Source organism: Alosa pseudoharengus, unplaced genomic scaffold, assembly GCF_046254945.1.
Source record: "Alosa pseudoharengus isolate Yale_2024_CS ecotype anadromous, Long Island Sound unplaced genomic scaffold, YU_APseudo_1.1 YU_APseudo_1.1_scf_23, whole genome shotgun sequence".
Taxonomy (NCBI): domain Eukaryota; kingdom Metazoa; phylum Chordata; class Actinopteri; order Clupeiformes; family Clupeidae; genus Alosa; species Alosa pseudoharengus.
Genome location: NW_027468685.1, coordinates 27058770 through 27078139, shown reverse-complemented (window position 1 = coordinate 27078139; position 19370 = coordinate 27058770). Strand labels below are relative to the sequence as shown.

The 19370-nt window shown below is 41.7% G+C and overlaps 1 protein-coding gene across 1 annotated transcript in view; it reads right to left on the bottom strand.

Moving 5' to 3' along the window:
• Nucleotides 1-19370, bottom strand: part of LOC143140984 (dolichyl-diphosphooligosaccharide--protein glycosyltransferase subunit STT3B-like) — a 128921-nt gene that overhangs the window by 45164 nt on the left and 64387 nt on the right. Inside the window, exon 4 of the mRNA XM_076302178.1 lies at nt 7449-7514. Within this exon, the coding sequence (XP_076158293.1) occupies nt 7449-7514 (66 nt within the window). The remainder of the gene's footprint in view (nt 1-7448; nt 7515-19370) is intronic.

Here is a 19370-nt window from a genome sequence, read left to right as displayed (position 1 = left end):
GCACTTTACCCAAGAGAATTAATAACAAATCATAATGTTGTGATGTGAAACACTAGGCTAAACATTTGGTGTTGTCAACTTAACAATAGTTCACAGGCGCTGTCCCATTCCTGTTATTAGCATGTGGAACCCTTACAGCCTCTCAAACCCAATCACTTATCAACGGCTATGGGGGGGGGGTCATGTTCGGGTCGGGATATATTTTAAGTAAAAATAAATAAATAAAAAATAGATAAATAAATATATATACACACACACACACCATAACTAAAGATTGTCATGAATGAGTTGGTCTCTAAAAAGAACATCTTTCGTGTTCTAGGTCAAATAAAATTCTTACACTTAAAATGCACATAAAATACTGTTTTTCTGACAGAATAAGCAAAAATCCATAAGAAAGACAGGGCCCTGGGAACATTGGACCCAGGGAACATAGGACCCTCTAACTGGGGAACATAGGATACTTTTTCATGTTCCCATTATCTACCATATTAATCTGGGGAACATAGGACCCTTGGAACATTGGGATGACCCCCTTTGTGCACATGCACTGACATGAAATATGTATCTTAACAACAGTGCCATTCTTAAAAGTATGATACTAATACAATTAGGTATTGTGACGTTTTTAATTTCAGGGTATTGCGATACTTTTGTAGTATCGGTGCAACACTACCACAGACGTGCATATTACCACACACACACACACACACACTCAGGGACGCAGTCTCATACATCATCACACACACGCAGACACACACACACACATACATAAAGCACAATGTAACATCTGTTTGTGTGTGTGTGTATGTGTGTGAGCGAGAGTGGGTGTGATTATGGCATCAGTCTGTTAATTATGATGTGTGATTAGTCAAATGTGTGTGTGAGTGGGATGTGTGAATGGAACAGTTGAAGTGTTTTTGTGGGTGCAAGTGTAGGTGTGCCAAGCAAACGGTATATGCATCACTGTGTGTGTGTGTGTGTGAGCTGTGTAAATGCATGTGTGTAAGTATATGTGTGTGTGAACATGCTGTGTATGTGCATCTGTGTGTAAGTGTGTGTGTGTGGGTATATGCGTGTGCCTGTGTGTGTGTGTGTGTGTGTCCATGTGTGTGTCTGTGGGTGAGTGTGTGCTCGTATAAACATGCCTGACAGGGAGAGGAAAACAAGTGATGATGTCCCTGCTCATTTACATTAAGCACTGGCATATGCTCCCAAGCGAGAGAGCTAATAGCCATTAAGTGTGTTTGAGTGCACGTGTGTGTCTGTTTCTTTGTGTGTGTGTGTGTGTGTGTGTGTGTGTGTGTGTGTGTGTGTGTGTGTTATGTCCTGGCATTCATCTCCCTGTCACCACCCGCTCATTATCGTTGGTGGGGGGTTGAGAGCACTGGCTAGTGCTTTATAGACGGAACATAACGCTAAGCCAACCACAAAGAATGTGATGGTCCGTCTGAAAAGGTCAGCTGCAGATAGAGAGAGACAGTGAGAGACAGAGATAGAGAGAAACAGAGGGAAATAGAGAGAGAGGAAAGGAGAGAAAGACAGGGTTGCCACTGGTCTTTGAAATCCTTGAAAGTTTGTGAATCTGAAAAAAAATGTTCAAGACCCTTGAAATTTTTTGAAAACAGACATATATAAATAGAAGTCCTTGGATTTCTTTTTGAGGAAAAAATTCCATACAATTCTGTCCGCTTATTAACATGTTTCCATTTTTTCGCCACCACTTCTGTCGATATCCTATGCATATGCCAGATTTACTTTGGTTAGAACTACACGGCCAGCGTGATTTCTGCGTGTTTCTCGCGTGTAGTGCTTGTTGCCCAAATATTTACGAGTTTAACTTGTTTAGGAAAATCTAGAAGTTTATTTCAGTTCAGTTTTATGGTAAACACAAACATAAAATATAAATAGAATAGAATAGGCCTACCACATCTGTCATATGACCAAAAATAAAAGAAAACTGCGACAAGGTATCCTTGGTCTATTGAGGATGAATCACGAAACATGATTTAACCATGCCCGAGCTTGAAATTTATCGACACATTAGGTCCTTGAATTTGAGGATATTGGGCCTGGAAAGTCCTTGAAAGGTCCTTGAATTTGATCTTAACCAAGGTGTGGGAACCCTGGAAAGAGAGAGAGGGGCAAGGAGAGAAAGAAAGATAGAGAGGGAGAGAGGAAGAGAGAGCTAGAGGGAAAGAAAGAGAGAGAACGAGAGAGATAGAGATAGAGAGAGGAAGAAAGCCGTCTCCTTTTCCCCTACCCACTCTACCGCGATACACTTTTGAAAGACTGCCTATTGCAACACACAGACAGTGCAAGCACACTCACATGCACTCACCTTTAACTCATTTGTTCGTCATTGTATTGCTGTGTATGTGTTTATGTCTTGTGTATGTCTTTGTTGGAGATGTGGGGATATTGGTACAGACCATCACCCCTCTAAAATGGTTTAGCCCAAGACTTAATTGGGTAATTGGCGAGCCTATTTAAAGGCGGGTTTATTTCACACCGGGAGAGAGACTGGAAACACAGGAGGATGCATGGAAGAGCTAGAGGGACAGGGACAGGGACAGGGACAGGGACAGGGACAGGGACAGGGACAGGGACAGGGACAGGGACAGGGACAGGGACAGGGAAGTTGTAGAGTTTCATGTTTGTTTAGTAGGGATGGGCAAAGCGAGGCTTTATGACACACTGAAACCTTCAAAGCAATTGTGCCAAATTTTTCCGAGGCTTCGAAACAATTCCGACACCTCAGAGCTGTTTAGGGTGAAACAAATCTGTCAAATGCTTCGTATTGGAGATGTAGTCTTTAAAGTTCGTGGCTCACTGTGTTACCTGTGTTCAGTCTTTGTCAAAAGCTAAGCAGTCATGCCCTTGGTCAATTACTGGATGGGAGACCACATGAAGTCACAATAAAGAGATTCTTATTGCTGCCACTAGTGTTCTCTAAATCACTTTCTTCTTATAAAAACTCTCGATTTTTGACCATTCTGAGAGTTTAGTTGAAACTGTGTGGTTAATGATGAAGTAAGAAAACATACAGATACGATCTGAAACAATAGGCAACCTTACAAATCAAACGGGGATCGAACCACATTTAAGCAGCCTGGGCTACCGTGCAAAAAACACCACCACTACACCATCATGGTTATTGCTTAAGAAAAGTCTACACTGTTAATTGAACGCGTGGGCACGCCTGCCGACGCCAGTGAAATGCACCGAAGGTTCACTTAACTTAGGTCACATGACATGGGGATTTTGAACGATGTTTCGAAGCAGTGGTCACATGACATGGCTGTTTTGAACCACGTTTCGAAGCAGTGTTTCGAAACACTTGTGCTTCGAAGCCTCAACACTGATTCGAGATGTCGGTTTCGAAAGTCACACCCCTATTGTTTAGTGTGAATTGAAGTTAACCTTGCTTCCTGTAAGGCAAGGGTTGAATAGGTCCAAAGTTGCAAGGCCGCCTTGCTTGGACAGGGAGCCTAGAAAGAGTAGGTTCCTGGTGCCTAGTGTAATGGCACGGTACATGTTCGTTTGTATACTGAAGATCCCCAGATTTCATGTTTGGACTCCCATTGTGCTTCCTGGATCTGCCTGTTCAGGGACAATAAATCTATACATTTTTGTACAGAACTGCTGTCTCCTGGCACCTCCATCCCTCAACAACACCATCTTATCCAGTGGCGCACTTCCCTAAACGTAGGGTGGCCGCCTCGGTCCCTCACAGAGTGATTGTAGATAAGGGGATAGGGTAAAAGAAAGCGTAAAGGGAGAAGGAAAGAGACAGGGAGCGACACAAGGCAGCTGAACTGTTAGCGCCCGTTAGCATCCATTCCAGATGTTCATTCATCACTGTGTGTGCCTTAAAACATGCAATTGTGCATAGCACTCCACATTTATTCACAAAAAGTAAAAAGAGGCATAAAAAAATGTCCTTTAGGTGATTTTAACTTATTCTCCGAATGAAAATAATATGAGGGAAAAAATCACACCTTGAAGGAAAGTGAATTATTCTGAGAAACAGAAATACCTCAAGAAACCTAAGAAACCTAAGAAATACATATTTTATTACTGATCATTAGGCATGGGGCTCTTTTCAGCAGAGTCATTGTTCTATGTGCGCCAAACCCACCTTGAGTGTCTGTTGCTGAAAAGCTCAATTTTCATTTCATTTGACACGGTTCCAATTAAATCCCAGTAGCATTTACTGTATTAACTCCAGCCATTTACATGTAATAAAATAACAAGAAGGGCATTTCCTGGCATTCCTTTTAAATAATCTATTAGCATGGAGGTCACGTCTAAAAGGTTTTTTTTTTAGACTTGGTGACTCTCCAACAGTGATCCTTTTAGAATCCCAGTTTCTGTTGACTGGAACTTCTAAATGAATGTATTAACTGTAAATATAGGTTCAGACAAGTACCTATTTTCTAGGGTTGTAAATAATTGTGGTATATCTTTTTCAGAAAAAAATATTTAGATATTTAGATATTCTCTGTGACAGCCCTTTACATTATCTTCCGGTACAGTTAACCAGCTAAAGCCCCATTCAGAGAGTTAACACCATAAGAGTTAACAGGGCTTAAGTCCCTGTCGTCTCATCTTCCCAAACAGAGAGTTGAGAACCAACGTGTGGAGAGCATATTGGAGCCAAATGGCAGCTACGGCATCATCCAGAGAAGTGAGCGGAGTCCATAATGTGGTGGTGAGCTTTGGATGTGGAGAAAGTGTAAATATATGATCATGTGATCTGCTCATCCAGCTATTGATTGCTCTATCATTCCTTCATTCATTCATTCATGAGACAGGTTCTTGCTGCCAAGACTGACAGAGACGGTAACAACTCATTCACACATGCTGGCACAGACACACACACACACACACACACACACACATACATAAACATAAAGATATCTCTATAGATGAACAAGTCACTGAATCAGTGGAGGAAGATGCAGCGGCGGAGGAAACTAGGTAGAGCAAAGATACAGTGATGCAGTAGCTAGGACTGAGAACACTTCAATGAGCATGTGTGAGTGAGATTGTGTGTGTGTGTGTGTGTGTGTGTGTGTGTGTGTGTGAGTGAGAGAGAGTGAGAGAGAGAGTGTGTGTGTGTGTGTGTGTGTGTGTGTGTGCGTGTGTGTGGGTGTGTGCGTGTGAATAGATGTGTGTGTGTGTCTGGCAGAGACTGCGTTATACAGTGCTGTGGGGTTAATATAAGCAACATTGCGGGCGGCTGCTGCACTCTGTAACAGCGAAGTTTGGCTAGTGAATCGATTTGTGCCGTCTTTGAAGGCAGACCAGTTGTGATGTTATAGAGTCCATAGGTAAGAATACTCCCCTGTGAAACCAGCCACAATATGGAGGGGAGAGTGAGGGATGAAGGGTGGGAGACCACAAGAGGAGAAGATAGATAGATAGATAGATAGATAGATAGATAGATAGGTATACTTTATTGCCACACAACAATGTTGGTGGAAATTGTTTACAGAAAGAAAGAAAAAATAAACAATAAAATAACATTAAATATATAAATAGTCCAGATGAGTTTTGTTTTCAAGAGAGGAATAGAGAAAGAGATGGAGAAAGAGAGAGAGAGAGAGATGGGGTGGGGGAGGAGAGGAGAGTGAGTGAGTGAGAGCCAAAGAGAGGGAAAGGCAGAAGGAGAGAGAGGTGGAGAGGGAGACAGAGAGGGAGGGAGAGAGGTGGAGAGGGAGGGAGCGAGAGAGAGAGTGTGCAGGGGAGAGAAGGTGAGCGATAGCGGCAGCTCATGAAGCCTTTATGACACCGGAGATCAAAGGAGATCCCAAACCAACCAGCAGGCAAATATGTGTGAAGTGCCAGTTAGAGTGTGTGTGTGTGTGTGTGTGTGTGTGTGTGTGTCTCTGTGTGTGTGTGTGTGTCTAAGAGTGTTTGAATATGTGGGAGTGTGAATTTATGCTGTGGTGAGCGCACCAGAAAGAGCATATGGGTTTGTAGTTGTTTTTGTGTGTTTGTGTGAGTGTGTGTGTGTGTTCCTTTGAGCACATGAAGGCATAAGCATTGTCAGGAATAGTTGCATCTGTGGTCTCCATTAATATTTACCTGTGACCAAGCCCAAAACACAACTCCTACACACACACACACACACACACACACACACACACACACACACACACACACACACACACACACACGCACACACACACACACACACACACACACACACACACACACACACACACACACACACACAGCTAAAAGCTGGGTCCCAGTGTAAACAGTATTGCCCTTTCGTCCTCAGCCCCTCTCAGTGCTGAATGGTAGCATCAGATGAAACACTCTAATAAACTAAATCACATTAAATAAGGCGTCTGCACCTGTCCTGTCTCGCAATATAACTCACTCTACTCATATGTCTGTGTGGGATTACACTACACTAGCCCAAATCAACCTGTTCCTTGTTCACACACACACACACACACACACACACACACACACACACACACACACACACACACACACACACACACACACACACACACACACACACACACACACACACACAGAGAGAGAGAGATAGAGTGAGAGAAATAGAGGTAGAGAGAGATAACCTTATGTACATAAAGTGTAGCCTAAGCTTTAAGTAAACACCAATGTTGACAATCTCAGTACAACAGACTCACGCTCCTTCTTACATTCACTTTAACAGCAAGGCTGTGTTTTAAATAGCGATATTGTGCTATATATTGTGATGTACTCCTGTATTGATATGTACTCCTGTATTGATATACACACACTGATCAACCTCTCACTCCCAGCCCGTCACACAAAAATGACAGCCATCACTCACACCTCGCACAAACAAAAGGAAATAACACAAACACAAAAACAATCCCTGGTTCATTTTTTCACACTGCTTCTGTCTGGCTACAGCTTCAGATAGGCCTACAGAGAGGACTCAGCTGGAATGAAGCCCATTGTGCCCCTAAACAAAAGACTTGTGATAAGATCCAGTGCTACTTCAGTATTACTCCGGTCTGCTCTGTGGCTTGTGTTGCAAGTGGTGATGTGCCAATCAATATGTTGTGATGAGCTTGTCTTGGGTGGTGTGGACAATGTACAGTATACGTTGCATGCAGGGGAGGGAATGTATGTTATGTGTTGTGTGTGGTGTTGAACATGCAGGGGAGGGAATGTATGTTATGTGTTGTGTGTGGTGTTGAACATGCAGGGGAGGGAATACATGTTGCGTCTTATGTGTGGCTGACTTTCTGTTTTATGTCATGTGTGGTGCTGCGGCACCTACCTCCTTTTTCCCTATGGAACATCTATCTATCTATCTATCTATCTATCTCTATCTATCTCTCTATCTATCTCTCTCTCTCTCACACACACATAATTCCACATAAGTCGTTTAATCAAACCCTTGTGACCTTTGTGGTGACCTTGACACTCACCATATAGAAGTAGGCCAGGCAGCAGCCGATGGTCCAGAAGACAGAGCCCGTTTTGATGGACTTCACCTGTAGGGGGGAGAGGGGGGAAGGGTGGCGGTGGAGGGGGCAGAATAGTGAGTCAAAGTGACAGGCAACACTTGCACCACATTCATCAATAACAATTACTTTGAATAGCAACAACAGGAACAGCAACCACAACAACAACCACTCTAACAACGCAAACAACCACAAACAAACACAAACAACCAGTCCAACAACCATTTAAATGGCACAAACAACCACTCCAACAACAATGAAAACACAAACGACCCCAACCCCGCCGACACAGAAAAACCTTGCTAGCGGAAATAAAAGAAGTAGAAAAAAAGAAGAACCGCGCTTGCATAGCTGAAGAAGGACTCATCTGAATGTCCTTATTGAGATTTATTCTGAATAAGAGAGTAATTATGTTTAGCTCTTTGTTACTGTAAAATAGCATTATGGAATTGTGGTTTGAAACTAGCGTGCTTACTGCCTACAAAGCCTACAAACACTCTGGCAAACCCCCCAACCAAGTTGGTACTGAGATGACTTGCTATCATTCCAACTGGCATCTTTTGATGAGATAATTGGCGATGTCATGCTACGAAAGCTTTTCTTACGTGTGTATGAGAACCAGACAGAAAAGCAGAAGCAAATGAGTAAATAAATGAATGAAGAAACAGATGTAAAATAAATAAACAATTAGACAGGGGGAAAAAAGCCTAAACACCTAAACCGATTAAGACGAGAAGCTCTTTGAGTTATCCCTCCATTGGAACCAAGCCAAAGAGGTGAGTGTGGATCAGTGAGCTTTAACTGCAAGCGATTAATGGATATACCTGTGCAAATGGCCCTGAAAACTAATTAAAAAGTCTGGGACAGGAACAGGAAGAGGGGGAGGGAGGGAGGATACGCCACCGCCACAGACCCCTGCTGCTGTGGCTGGATTCACATGTTGGACTCCAAATAATGAACAAGCCAGGAAACACAGGAACAAACACTTCAAACAGGACCATGGCCGTGGAGTGTGTGTGTGCGCCTGTGTGTGTGTGTGTGTGTGTGTGTGTGTGTGCATGTATGTGTGTATATGTGTGTGTGTGTGTGTGTGTGCGTGTGCGTGTGTGTGTGTGTAGCTGTGTTTGTTTCTTTATCTGTGTGTGTGAGAGAGTGCTTTCAGTGGTTGGTGCTTTCATCACATGCTAAGTTAAAGTGGCCTGCATATAAGCAGCTGTGCTTTGAACATGGCAAATGTCCAAGTGGGCAGCAGAACACATGTTCTAGCACATTCTCATCGAGTAGCAGCAGAGGAGCAACCAATCAATAACCCAACTCCGTCCACATTCACACACACACACACACACACCTTACTTACAAACGCATTCACAGAGGCCTACACTTACAGTGACCCAACTCTGTTCAAAAACACACACAGACACACACACAGACACACACACCTTGCATATAGACACATATACACACACATACACAATTACGAACAACGCATACACATACATACATACATAGACATGTGAGCAGACATCCACACTTACACATAAAATCACATGCATTGATTCAAGTACGCACCCACATAAAAACATACACACACACACACACAAAAGGCACACGCACACACACACACACCTTGCATATAGACACATATACGCACACATGCACAATTACGAACAACGCATACATACACCTTACATAGATATGTGAGCAGACATCAACACTTACACATAAAATCACATGCATTGATTCATGTACGCACCCATATACAAACACACACACATACACACACACACACGTAACGCGTGCACACACACACACAACGCGTGTACACACACACACACGCACACACACACACACAAACACACACGCACACACACGTAACACGTGTTGGGCCTGGAGGTCTTGATTTTAATTAAAAGAGAGAGCAGCACAGAGACAATGTGAAATTAGTCTGAGAACAATGAATGCATGGAGCGGTGACAGAGATGGGACTGATGGGGTGGAGGCAGTGATGGAGGGAGGGGGGGGCACCCTTGTTTTAAAGGCCAGGTCTCATGGGTGACAAGGGGATTCAATTATAGATTAGGGATGGGTGGGGGGTTGGGGGGGGGGGGGCGTACAAAGTGCGTAAAGCCTTAAGATTAAGAAGCTTGAGTTGAATGGGTTATTAGGAGATAAAGACGCCTGAGGAGGATGATGGAGATCGGGGAGGAATGGAGGGAGGGCAACCCGAATGAGGGAGGGGGGGGGGAGAGAGAGAGAGAGAGAAATAATGACAGAGAGAAAAGATAGGAGAGGAAAGGAGGGAAGGACGGGGAAGACGGAGGCGGGCGAGAGAAAACAGGCGTGATGAAAATAAAAAGGGCAGGAAGGAGGGAGGTATGATTAGGAGGACAGGAGAGAGGGAGTCAGAGAGTTTGGGGAAAGAAAGGGAAAAAAGTTAGGATGGTATGTGGGGGGGGGGGGGAGCAGTGTTGGCAGTGGTAGGAGAGAGACAAGGGGAAAAAAAAGTCATATAGCGAATGTCAAAAAAGGGAGAAAAATATTGGAAGAAATATGAGATAGTGAAAACGGAGGTTAGGGATACAGAAGAGAGAGAGAGAGAGAGAGAGAGAGAGAGCTGTAAAGGCATTTCGGTAACCTATTTTGTGGAATTTTCGTAACCTTAGTGGCATTTCTGTAACATCATGTGGCATTTTGGTAACGTCCAAATGGCATTTCTGTAACCAAAGTGGCATTTTAGTAACATTCCTTTTTGGAGTGGAATATTTGTAACATATGAAATAAAAAGCTTTTTTTATACAATTAAATATAATCTGAGTTACTTACCACCCTCTTAGTGTAATCATGCAAAAAATTTTAAACATTTTGTTTATACATCAACAGGAGATTAAATTATCATATGGTGTCTATATTCTCTCTCTCAGCCAGCTACAGCCTGTCCCCACTACAGAACTCTTCATCCCAGCACCACTCCACTCTTCATTAGCAGTTACAGTAGCTCTTCTGCATCTTTAGTTGGCCCTTCTCTATACAGACACTGACCACCCCACCCCCCTGCAAGCACAGCACACTGTGAAACTAAACACATTTTCTTAACTTCTCTCCCTCCCCATGTCCGACACACCTTGTTAGGGATACAGTTAGGGATAGCCAAGCAGGCAGGTCGTATCCGAGGCTTTATCAGTAAGCAAGGCTGCATTAATGCTGCCGCGATTAGTTGACTTATTCAATGTATTCGACTATCAAAAGTTCATTTTTTGCGCCCTCGCGGCACTTCAGCAGCCTACATGTAGAAAGGTCGCAGCCCCTTACTCGCAGTTTCCCCAAATATTAACAAAGTAGCACTCACAAAAACTGTTCGGAAGTCGCAACTATATCTAGTCTATGTTTGCAACAATTAAGGGGAGTTTATGAGCGGTCCCTCCTCCAGTGGTACGGTCCTAACGAACGCCAGGTTGACACACAGTTACAGTAGGCCTAATTGAGAGTTTAAAAAAATCGTTATTGTTCCATCGTCGTCCAGCAGCTGTCAACATACAACGGAAAACAGGCGATTTTGGAAGGTGTGTAGCCTTCCAAAATCGCTTTAACTTTTTTAATCTAGGCGGCATTCCACCCAGAGTCAGAGGCTTACCCTCTGTGATATGAATGAATGTTCTGCCTCCATATGCTCAAGCAGGCCTTTATGTCCATGTCGCAAATGTAGAGTCCGACTTGATGCAGCCACAATCATCTTGAAAGTAGCCTATAGCCTAGGCCTGACAGGAGATAACATTCTACAATTTACACTGATTTTTTCTCCTCTGTTGATCTTGCGACGTTGTTGGCGAATTTGTATATGCCTATAAAAACAAAATACCACTTCATTTCGGGTTAAAATGCATTTTTTAATGCCTTACATTAGCCTACCACGTTACAGCAAATTAGGCCCATTAGGCCTACATTATGCCACTTTTATAACGCGTTACTCCCAACACTGTATGAGGGCAATTCCACGGAAAGTGGACTTTTTGTCACATCCATAACGGCAGTGAAATGCCTTGGCATTTGTATGATGTGAATGATAACATTAATTTTCTGTACATTTCATTTTTTCTCATGTACATTCTTCAGCCAAAAATAGCAAATGCTCAAATTTCATGTAATCATTCACATCATACCATACCATCACATTTTATTGGCGTTATGGATGTTACAAAAAACGTAATTTTCCATGGAATTGCCTATAGGCACAACAAAACACTAAGAGGGGAATTAACCCAAGTGCGTGCGTACAGTCAAAAAACGCGTATTACGCATATTTCACTCTGCCAGAATTCTCCCCTGTGTCATTTACGCTCGATAGAGGGAGAGTTACGCGTTTTGGCACCCCCAAACTCTGGGTGTTTCTTATGTATACAACTCTTGCGTGCATTCGGCCACTGACTTTCCAGCTGGTTCTCCAACATGTCGCTCTCAAGCTCAGTCGATTGCCGCCTTGCTAGAGCTCGCCAGAGGCTGAAACACGCTACTACATTTAAACACAGTTGCCGCGACTCGAAGCATTCCAGCCTACGAAATTAATAAAAAGTAAATCATGCATAATTTAAAAATAAATCAATAGGCTACTTGGCTACGCAATAAGGTTTCCATTACAGGACCGCGGACGTTCAATTAACGCATGAAAGCGGATGGTTTGTTTGAAATCCCGACACTCTTTCAACATGGAACGTAATAGTGATCATCAAATACCCCCCAGATTTCAGTGCCCATCAGTCCCAACATTTAACAATATAATCAAACAGTCGAAAAGTAAATTAAATATCAAACTAAACCGAAAATGTCATGCTTTTGAAGGCCTACCAGTATGCCGCTCCAAGAAACGCATGTCTCAAAATAAAACTCGCATAAGAAATAAAGGGCCGTCTCGAATACAATTCTGCCCCTAAAGGCCTGTACTTTGTCTTAAGACCCCGACCATAATTTGAGGATTTACAGTATCTAAGTAGACAAACTGGCTTCAGATATCCAACAGAGTGAATACGAGATTGTGCAGTCTTAGCTGTGGTTAGTGACACGATGCTGTTAATGGGGAGTTTTACATAGCATAAACCTATAGGTTATTATTTATTTGGCGTACCTATAAGGCTTTTTTCCTTATCAACACTGCGGGGGATTTGACGCTTGTCGCTGTGTGTGTGACAGAAGCGGAATGGGAGAATGCGTGTAACAAAAAAACTAAAAAAGCTTACGAGCGATTTACGCGCAAATGGGAGAATCCAATGAAAATGACAATGAGGCACTAAACATATGCTGAAAACAGCACTGGTATTTCGCACAGCAAAAGTGGGGGGGTCCAAACTAACAATTTTAAAAAGTCGTATAATGGCCTTTTAAAATATCGAAAACGGATCATTGATCAGGAGGAAAAAATATCATGGATCAGGAAAAAATAATTTTCCTCGGCTCTCCCCCCAGGCCAAAACATTTCTCCTGGCCCTTCCCCTAAGGCTTAAAAAATTCCCTTAGGCCCCCCCCACCCCCCCTGACGACCACCGCCCCCCGGTAAATATCAGTTTTTAGGGCTGTATTAAGGTCCAGCGCCACTATAAGGTGAAATAATATATTGCGTTTGATGTCGGGTAAAGGCCGAATTTGAACATGTATTTTATTGTATTGTATTTTAAATAATTTAGCATGCCAAAATAAAGGTTGAGACATTCTATATTTGATTGTTCATCGTTATTTCTAAGCTACATTTATCATAACAAATTATCAAACAAAATCATCACAGGATATTCAGCAACTGCTTCGTGAGTGATATCAACGATTCATGTTTGATCAATGATATCAATGCACATTAAAATGACAACTTTGCCTCCATGCAATGCCAATGCAGGATAATCCTATATCTTGACCAGACATTGGCTATCTTGTATCCGGTCCAGTCAAAGGCCAATTTTGAAGTCTTTGCGTGGTAGACTGAAATGTCAAGTGTCGCGCAGATTGCGTCCTGCACAAAACTCATTGCACTCAATTATACTTTTTCTGTTTAAATATACGATGTAGCGGGGTGTAACAAAAGCTCAAATGACCCATCTGCAAGAATCGAGTGATGGGTCGTCTTTAGGGGCATGGTCTGGCTCTGGAATTGAGCGCTGGTTGAGATTACGAAATTAAGGGAGCGCCTTCGCAATGGAAATGCGATGGAATGCGTTCAACACCATGATACGTGCACGGTGTTGGAGCCTATAGGCTACATGAAACTTGCTGGATTAAAAAAAGAAAAACACTGTGTAATCAGTTAACATTGAAATAACATGAGCAGAACTTGCAATTAAATAGCCCATTTCTCTCGCCTAAATTTAAGTGATCTTTGGAGTAGGATTTATCCATTTATCCAAAGAGGGAACATTCACTCTCAGTTTTTATGTCAGCCTATTTAAAGACTTCCTACATCATAGATGGTGGAAAATCATCCACCAAGTATTGTTTTCAATAAATCAGATTCATCTTTTGGATGTCTATTTTCCTCTAGGCTATGGCTATAAGAATGAACGTAATTCAAGTCTAGCGCATAATAGCGCAAATAATCGCGGGAGATACAATTTATCATCATTGTCTTTCAGAAGCTGAACTATGGGTATATCTGCTCCTATGTTTGAGGTAAAGGTATTAAATTAAACAAGACAGCCAGACGCACACATTGGTGCCAATTGTAGCACACTTGCTCAAGAGATGGATACATTCTTCTACTCCAAAGATCACTTAGGCCTACATTTAGGCTAGAGAAATAGGCCTACAGTAGGCTCCCTATTTGTAAGCTCTGCTCAGAAAATGCTATGCCATGAAATATGCTGGTATTATACAAATATGCTGTTTGAACCCATGGAAAATGCACCCAATTTCATCCTGTAGCCTAATGTTATTTCAATGTTTACTGATTACAGTGATTTTTTTAAAAGCAGCAAGTTTCATGTATAGGCTCCAACACCTTTATTTGAGATATATGCAAAGCCATATTCCACCCTTCTAAATGCAAAATATCTGACCTCAGCTGAACTTACAGTCAGCTCTTGATGTGTAGATTTCATTTAATGCACGTAAAGCCATATTCCACCCTTCTACATGCAAAATATCTGACCTCATACGTGGCACATGGGCATTACAAACTGACCTGCTGAACTCACAGTCAGTACATTTTAGGATGCATCTCTGGGATACTTACACCTAGGTGCCTTGTATCATATATTTCCTGAAAGCTCTTGATGTGTAGATGTCATTTAATGTATGCAAAGTCATATTCCACCCTTCTACATGCAAAATATCTGACCTCATATGTGGCACATGGGCATTACAAACTGACCAGCTGAACTCACAGTCAGTACATTTTGAACACAGACTGCTAGACATGTGAAAACTCTACTCTCAGTACTTGTCAATTGTAGATATGTGATTCAATGATGTACATTTTTGACATTGTTCACAGTTAGTCTAAACTTAACCCTAGGAAATGTTACAGAAATGCCACAAAATACACTTTTACTTTGTAGTGCTCTCTTCCAATATATTTTGTAAAAAAAATTTCCAACAATATTATAAGTGTTACTTTACTGTCCAAAGCTATAGTGATACCTTCCCCCTTAATTTTATGCAGGCTGAAATCACAAACATTTTATATTTCCCATTCATTCTCATTCATTTATATGTCGAAATGTCTATATTTTTTACTTATATTGTCATAAATGTCAAAAGTAGTATTTGTCAAGTAGATATGTGATTCAGTGATGTAATGATGTAAATGTTTTTTTGATATTGTTCATAGTTTGACTAAACCTAACCCTAGGCAGTGTTACAGAAATGCCACAGAAACGTATTATTAGTTCATATTTCTCCTTTAAAACACATCCTCTGAATTTCTCCTAGATGAAATGAAGTATCATACAATATTGTTCAAAACTGTGGTGATCATTTGTTTTTTTGGTGTTATACAAGTAGAATAATAGCAAAAATAAGGGACGTTACCAATATGCCACAATAGATTATATACTCAATAAAAATGATAAAAATTTTGATTTTTGCTCAGAAACCACTGGTTTACTACACAGACTACTGATTTTCCCTTTTACACAAAGAAAACTGCAAATATTATATTTTAATACTGTTGTAGACAGCAAAACTTCTTCATCACAATTTGTGGAATTTCGGTAACGTCAGCTAAATACAGAAATTCTAAATAAATCCCTTAAAAGTTAACCAATCTTTCTGAAACTAACTGAGGGTGTTAAGGGGGTCCCCTACAACAGGAATTGATGGTAAAACACTTGCCTCACTAATGCACAACTTGCAAGGAACACACACAATATAAAAGCTTCAAGTCCATAGTAACATATATGATCCAAGGGGCTCTTTTCGGCCAAATATTTTGACAAAAATTAAAAACCGGAGTGAATAGGAGGGAATTATTATGGTCAAGGTATAGCACCAAATGAGATCCAGAATCTGTAAAAACATTTTAAATCCCCCTTGAAATGGTGGATATAGGACTTATGGCATTTTGGTAACCTCTCACACTTTTAAATGGCCATAAAATTTATTTAACTAAGGTTATGACTCTAAATAAAATATATGATAAAGAGAAGGATGGTCACATCAGGTTTATGTGTAAAAGTATCTACAGAGACCATATTTGAGTTGTTGGAGAGTGAAAAAAGAGCAATGTTACAAAAATGCCACTTCCCTACAGCTATAGAGAGAGAGAGAGAGAGAGAGGAAGAGAATGAGAAAGGGTGTGTGTGTGTGTGTGTGTGTGTGTGTGTGAGAGAGAAAGTGAGAATGAAAGTAACGGCTGTGTGTGAATGGCAGAGAACAGGGAGTCAAAATGAGCACCTGTAAAGGAGAACTGCTGCTTGCGAGCGCTGAAGCGAGACAAACCTGATTGGCTGTCCTGTGTGCTTGTGTGTGTGTGTGTTTTTCTTTTCTGTGTGGGCTGATGGAGGCAGATGGGAAAGCAAGGGAGAAAGGGAATTGTTGAGCTGGATACACTTGCTGCTGTATGGTTGTGGTGTGTGTGTGGGGGTGTGTGTGTGTGTGGGGCCCTCCACCCTCTGACCGAAACGAACCTCTGACCAAACCTCTGACCGAACACACAAGGCGCCCTAACTCAAACGATGGGCAAAGTTCAAAGTTAAGTGCAAAGTCTAACTAAAGATAATTGAATAATTGGCAAAATCTATTGCTTATTTATAACCAGATCCCGAACTCAAACATGGGCAGGTCAGCTCAGTGTTCCCACACCACATGGTAGGAAGAACTTCATGCACAATAAGACACTTCGTTCACTGCCTGTGAGCCTAAGGGAACTAAGAGAAAAGAGGTCTATTTTTAATAGGGACAAGAGTGCATATGATGAAATTAGGAAGGTTGTGTGAGCTGAAATTGGCTAAACTTCAGTACAATTTTTTTTTTCAGTTCAAAGAATTGAGTCCAAATTCAATGAGTCTGATCTCAGGTCTGTGTGGAATGGCATGAAACTAATGACAGGCCTACATAAAGGCAACAACACTGTGTCCTTGAATGGGTTTAATTCTGATGAGCAGCTAGCAAATGAATTAAACAGTTTTTATATGAGATTCTCTAACAGTGATTTTTGTGCAAGAAGCAGTCACATGAGTGACAATTTGGTCAGTGACTCTTCTGCTTTTGATATTGATGTCTCCAAGGTCAAATCATTATTTAAACAAACCAAGGTTAGGAAAAGTCCTGGCCCTGATAACATCAGTGGTCGAGTTCTCAAGTCTTGTGCTGGTCAGTTAAGTGAGATCTTCAAAGTGATTTTCACTTAATCTCTCCAGACTCAAACAGTGCCAAAGATTTGGAAACACTCTACAATCATTCCTGTGGCTAAGTGTAAGAACCCCAAGGTCTTAAATGACTTTCGACCTGTAGCACTCACCTCATTGGTGATGAAGACCTTTGAGAAGTTGGTGAAGCAGGAGTTACTGAGACAGGTGGAGGAACAGTTAGATCCCCTCCAGTTTGCATATAGGGCTAGCAGAGGTGTTGAGGATGCAATACTTACATTGTTAAAGTCCCTTTATCAACATCTGGATACCTCAAAAACTCATGCTAGGCTCCTTTTTATCGACTTCTCTTCAACGTTTAATACCATTCAGCCCTACCTGTTGGCTGAGAAACTTCAGGCTCTTTTTTAACTTGAGCCCTAACTTAATTGGCTGGATACTGGACTTTCTGTCAAATAGGTCGCAGTGTGTTAGGGTTAATGGTGTCTTATCCTCAAAAGCCCTTTCTTCCACAGGCTCTCCACAGGGTTGTGTTCTTTCATCATTGCTTTTTATTTTTATACACAAATGACTGTAGGAGTAAGTTTGAGAATAGGCACTGCATGAAATTTGCAGATGACACTGTTATAGTGAGCCTTCTGAACAAGGATGAGGTAGGGCATGGTCCTGTAGTTGATGATTTCATTGCTTGGTGTGAAAACTGTTATCTGTCTATCAATGTTTCCAAGACAAAGGATATGATTATTGATTTCCGTAGAACACAGCACAATGTTTCTCAAACTGTCATTCAGAACATGAATGTTGAGATGGTAGATGAATATAAATATTTAGGAACCATCATTGACAGCAAACTATCTTTTGAGAGCAACACAGATGCTGCATGTAAAAAGGCCCAACAGAGACTTTTCTTTTTGCGGAAAATAAAATCATTTAGTGTGTGCAGGACTCTGATGACTTTGTTTTACCGGTGTTTTATTGAATCAGTTAAATCAAATTTTAAACTGCCCTGATCACCCACTTTTTGGGGAGTTTCATCTGCTCCCCTCAGGGCGCCGTTTTAGGTTTCCTCTACTGAGAACTAGACGTGCCAGGGATTCTTTTATTCCTGTGGCTATCAGGAACCTGAATTCACTTGACTGATTTCTTGTATCCTTTGTACATTATATGATTATTTACTTACTTATTTATTCTGTCCGTGCTGATAACGACAGATGTACCTGTGTACTGTCCAATTGGATTCGGTCAATTTTTTTTTTTTAGGGGAAGGAGTGTCTCCATTGTTGTTGCGTGTCCTGTGCTGTTGTTGTGTGTCCTGTGCTGTGCTGTCAATGTTGTTGGCATCTGCCGGTGCTTTTACTGTGTATGTGTTTTAGACACCCTGCTGCACTCTAAATTTCCTTTTCTAAGGATAACTAAAGTGAAACTTGAACTTGAACTTGCCTGACTTTGCACTTTGCCCACCATTAAACCAGAGACGGTTGATAAAGTTGTATATTAAGGATCTTTGATTAAACCCTTCAGCAGGGTCTAACAGAAGATTCTGTTTCGCAACAATGTACAGAAAGGTTTTAAAATTCCAGTTTGAAACCCAGATATTCTATAGAACGTTCAATTTCCAACATTCCCGATGGTGTGACAGTACCAGTACCGGCTTAAGGGTTAAATGAGGGTCTGGGGTGCATCTGAGTCTGTAGTGGGTCTAAACCTATGTGGTCCTGGTCTGACAGAACTGCAACAGATAAGGGTTGAACCAAGCCTGGTTTAAGCTGCTGTCTGGGCCCTTGCCAGAATCATTATCAGGTCTGTTCAAGCCTAAAGCCTGACATCTCTCAGTGTCTGCTAAAAATCAACCTCACACACACTCACACGCACACATAAACACACACACACACACTCACACACAAACACACACACACACACACACACACACACACACAGCCAACATCATAAATCAGCCCCAGTTCAAATTAAGAATCAAATCAAGCGTCCAGCTGGGAGAGACGAAGATCCATCAGACCTTCAAGTGTTGAAGTCTTCAAGTCTGTCAGCTCATTAAGGGCTGCTGGACCATGCTGTGGAGAGTGTGAGCAGGAGCAGCAGAAGGAGG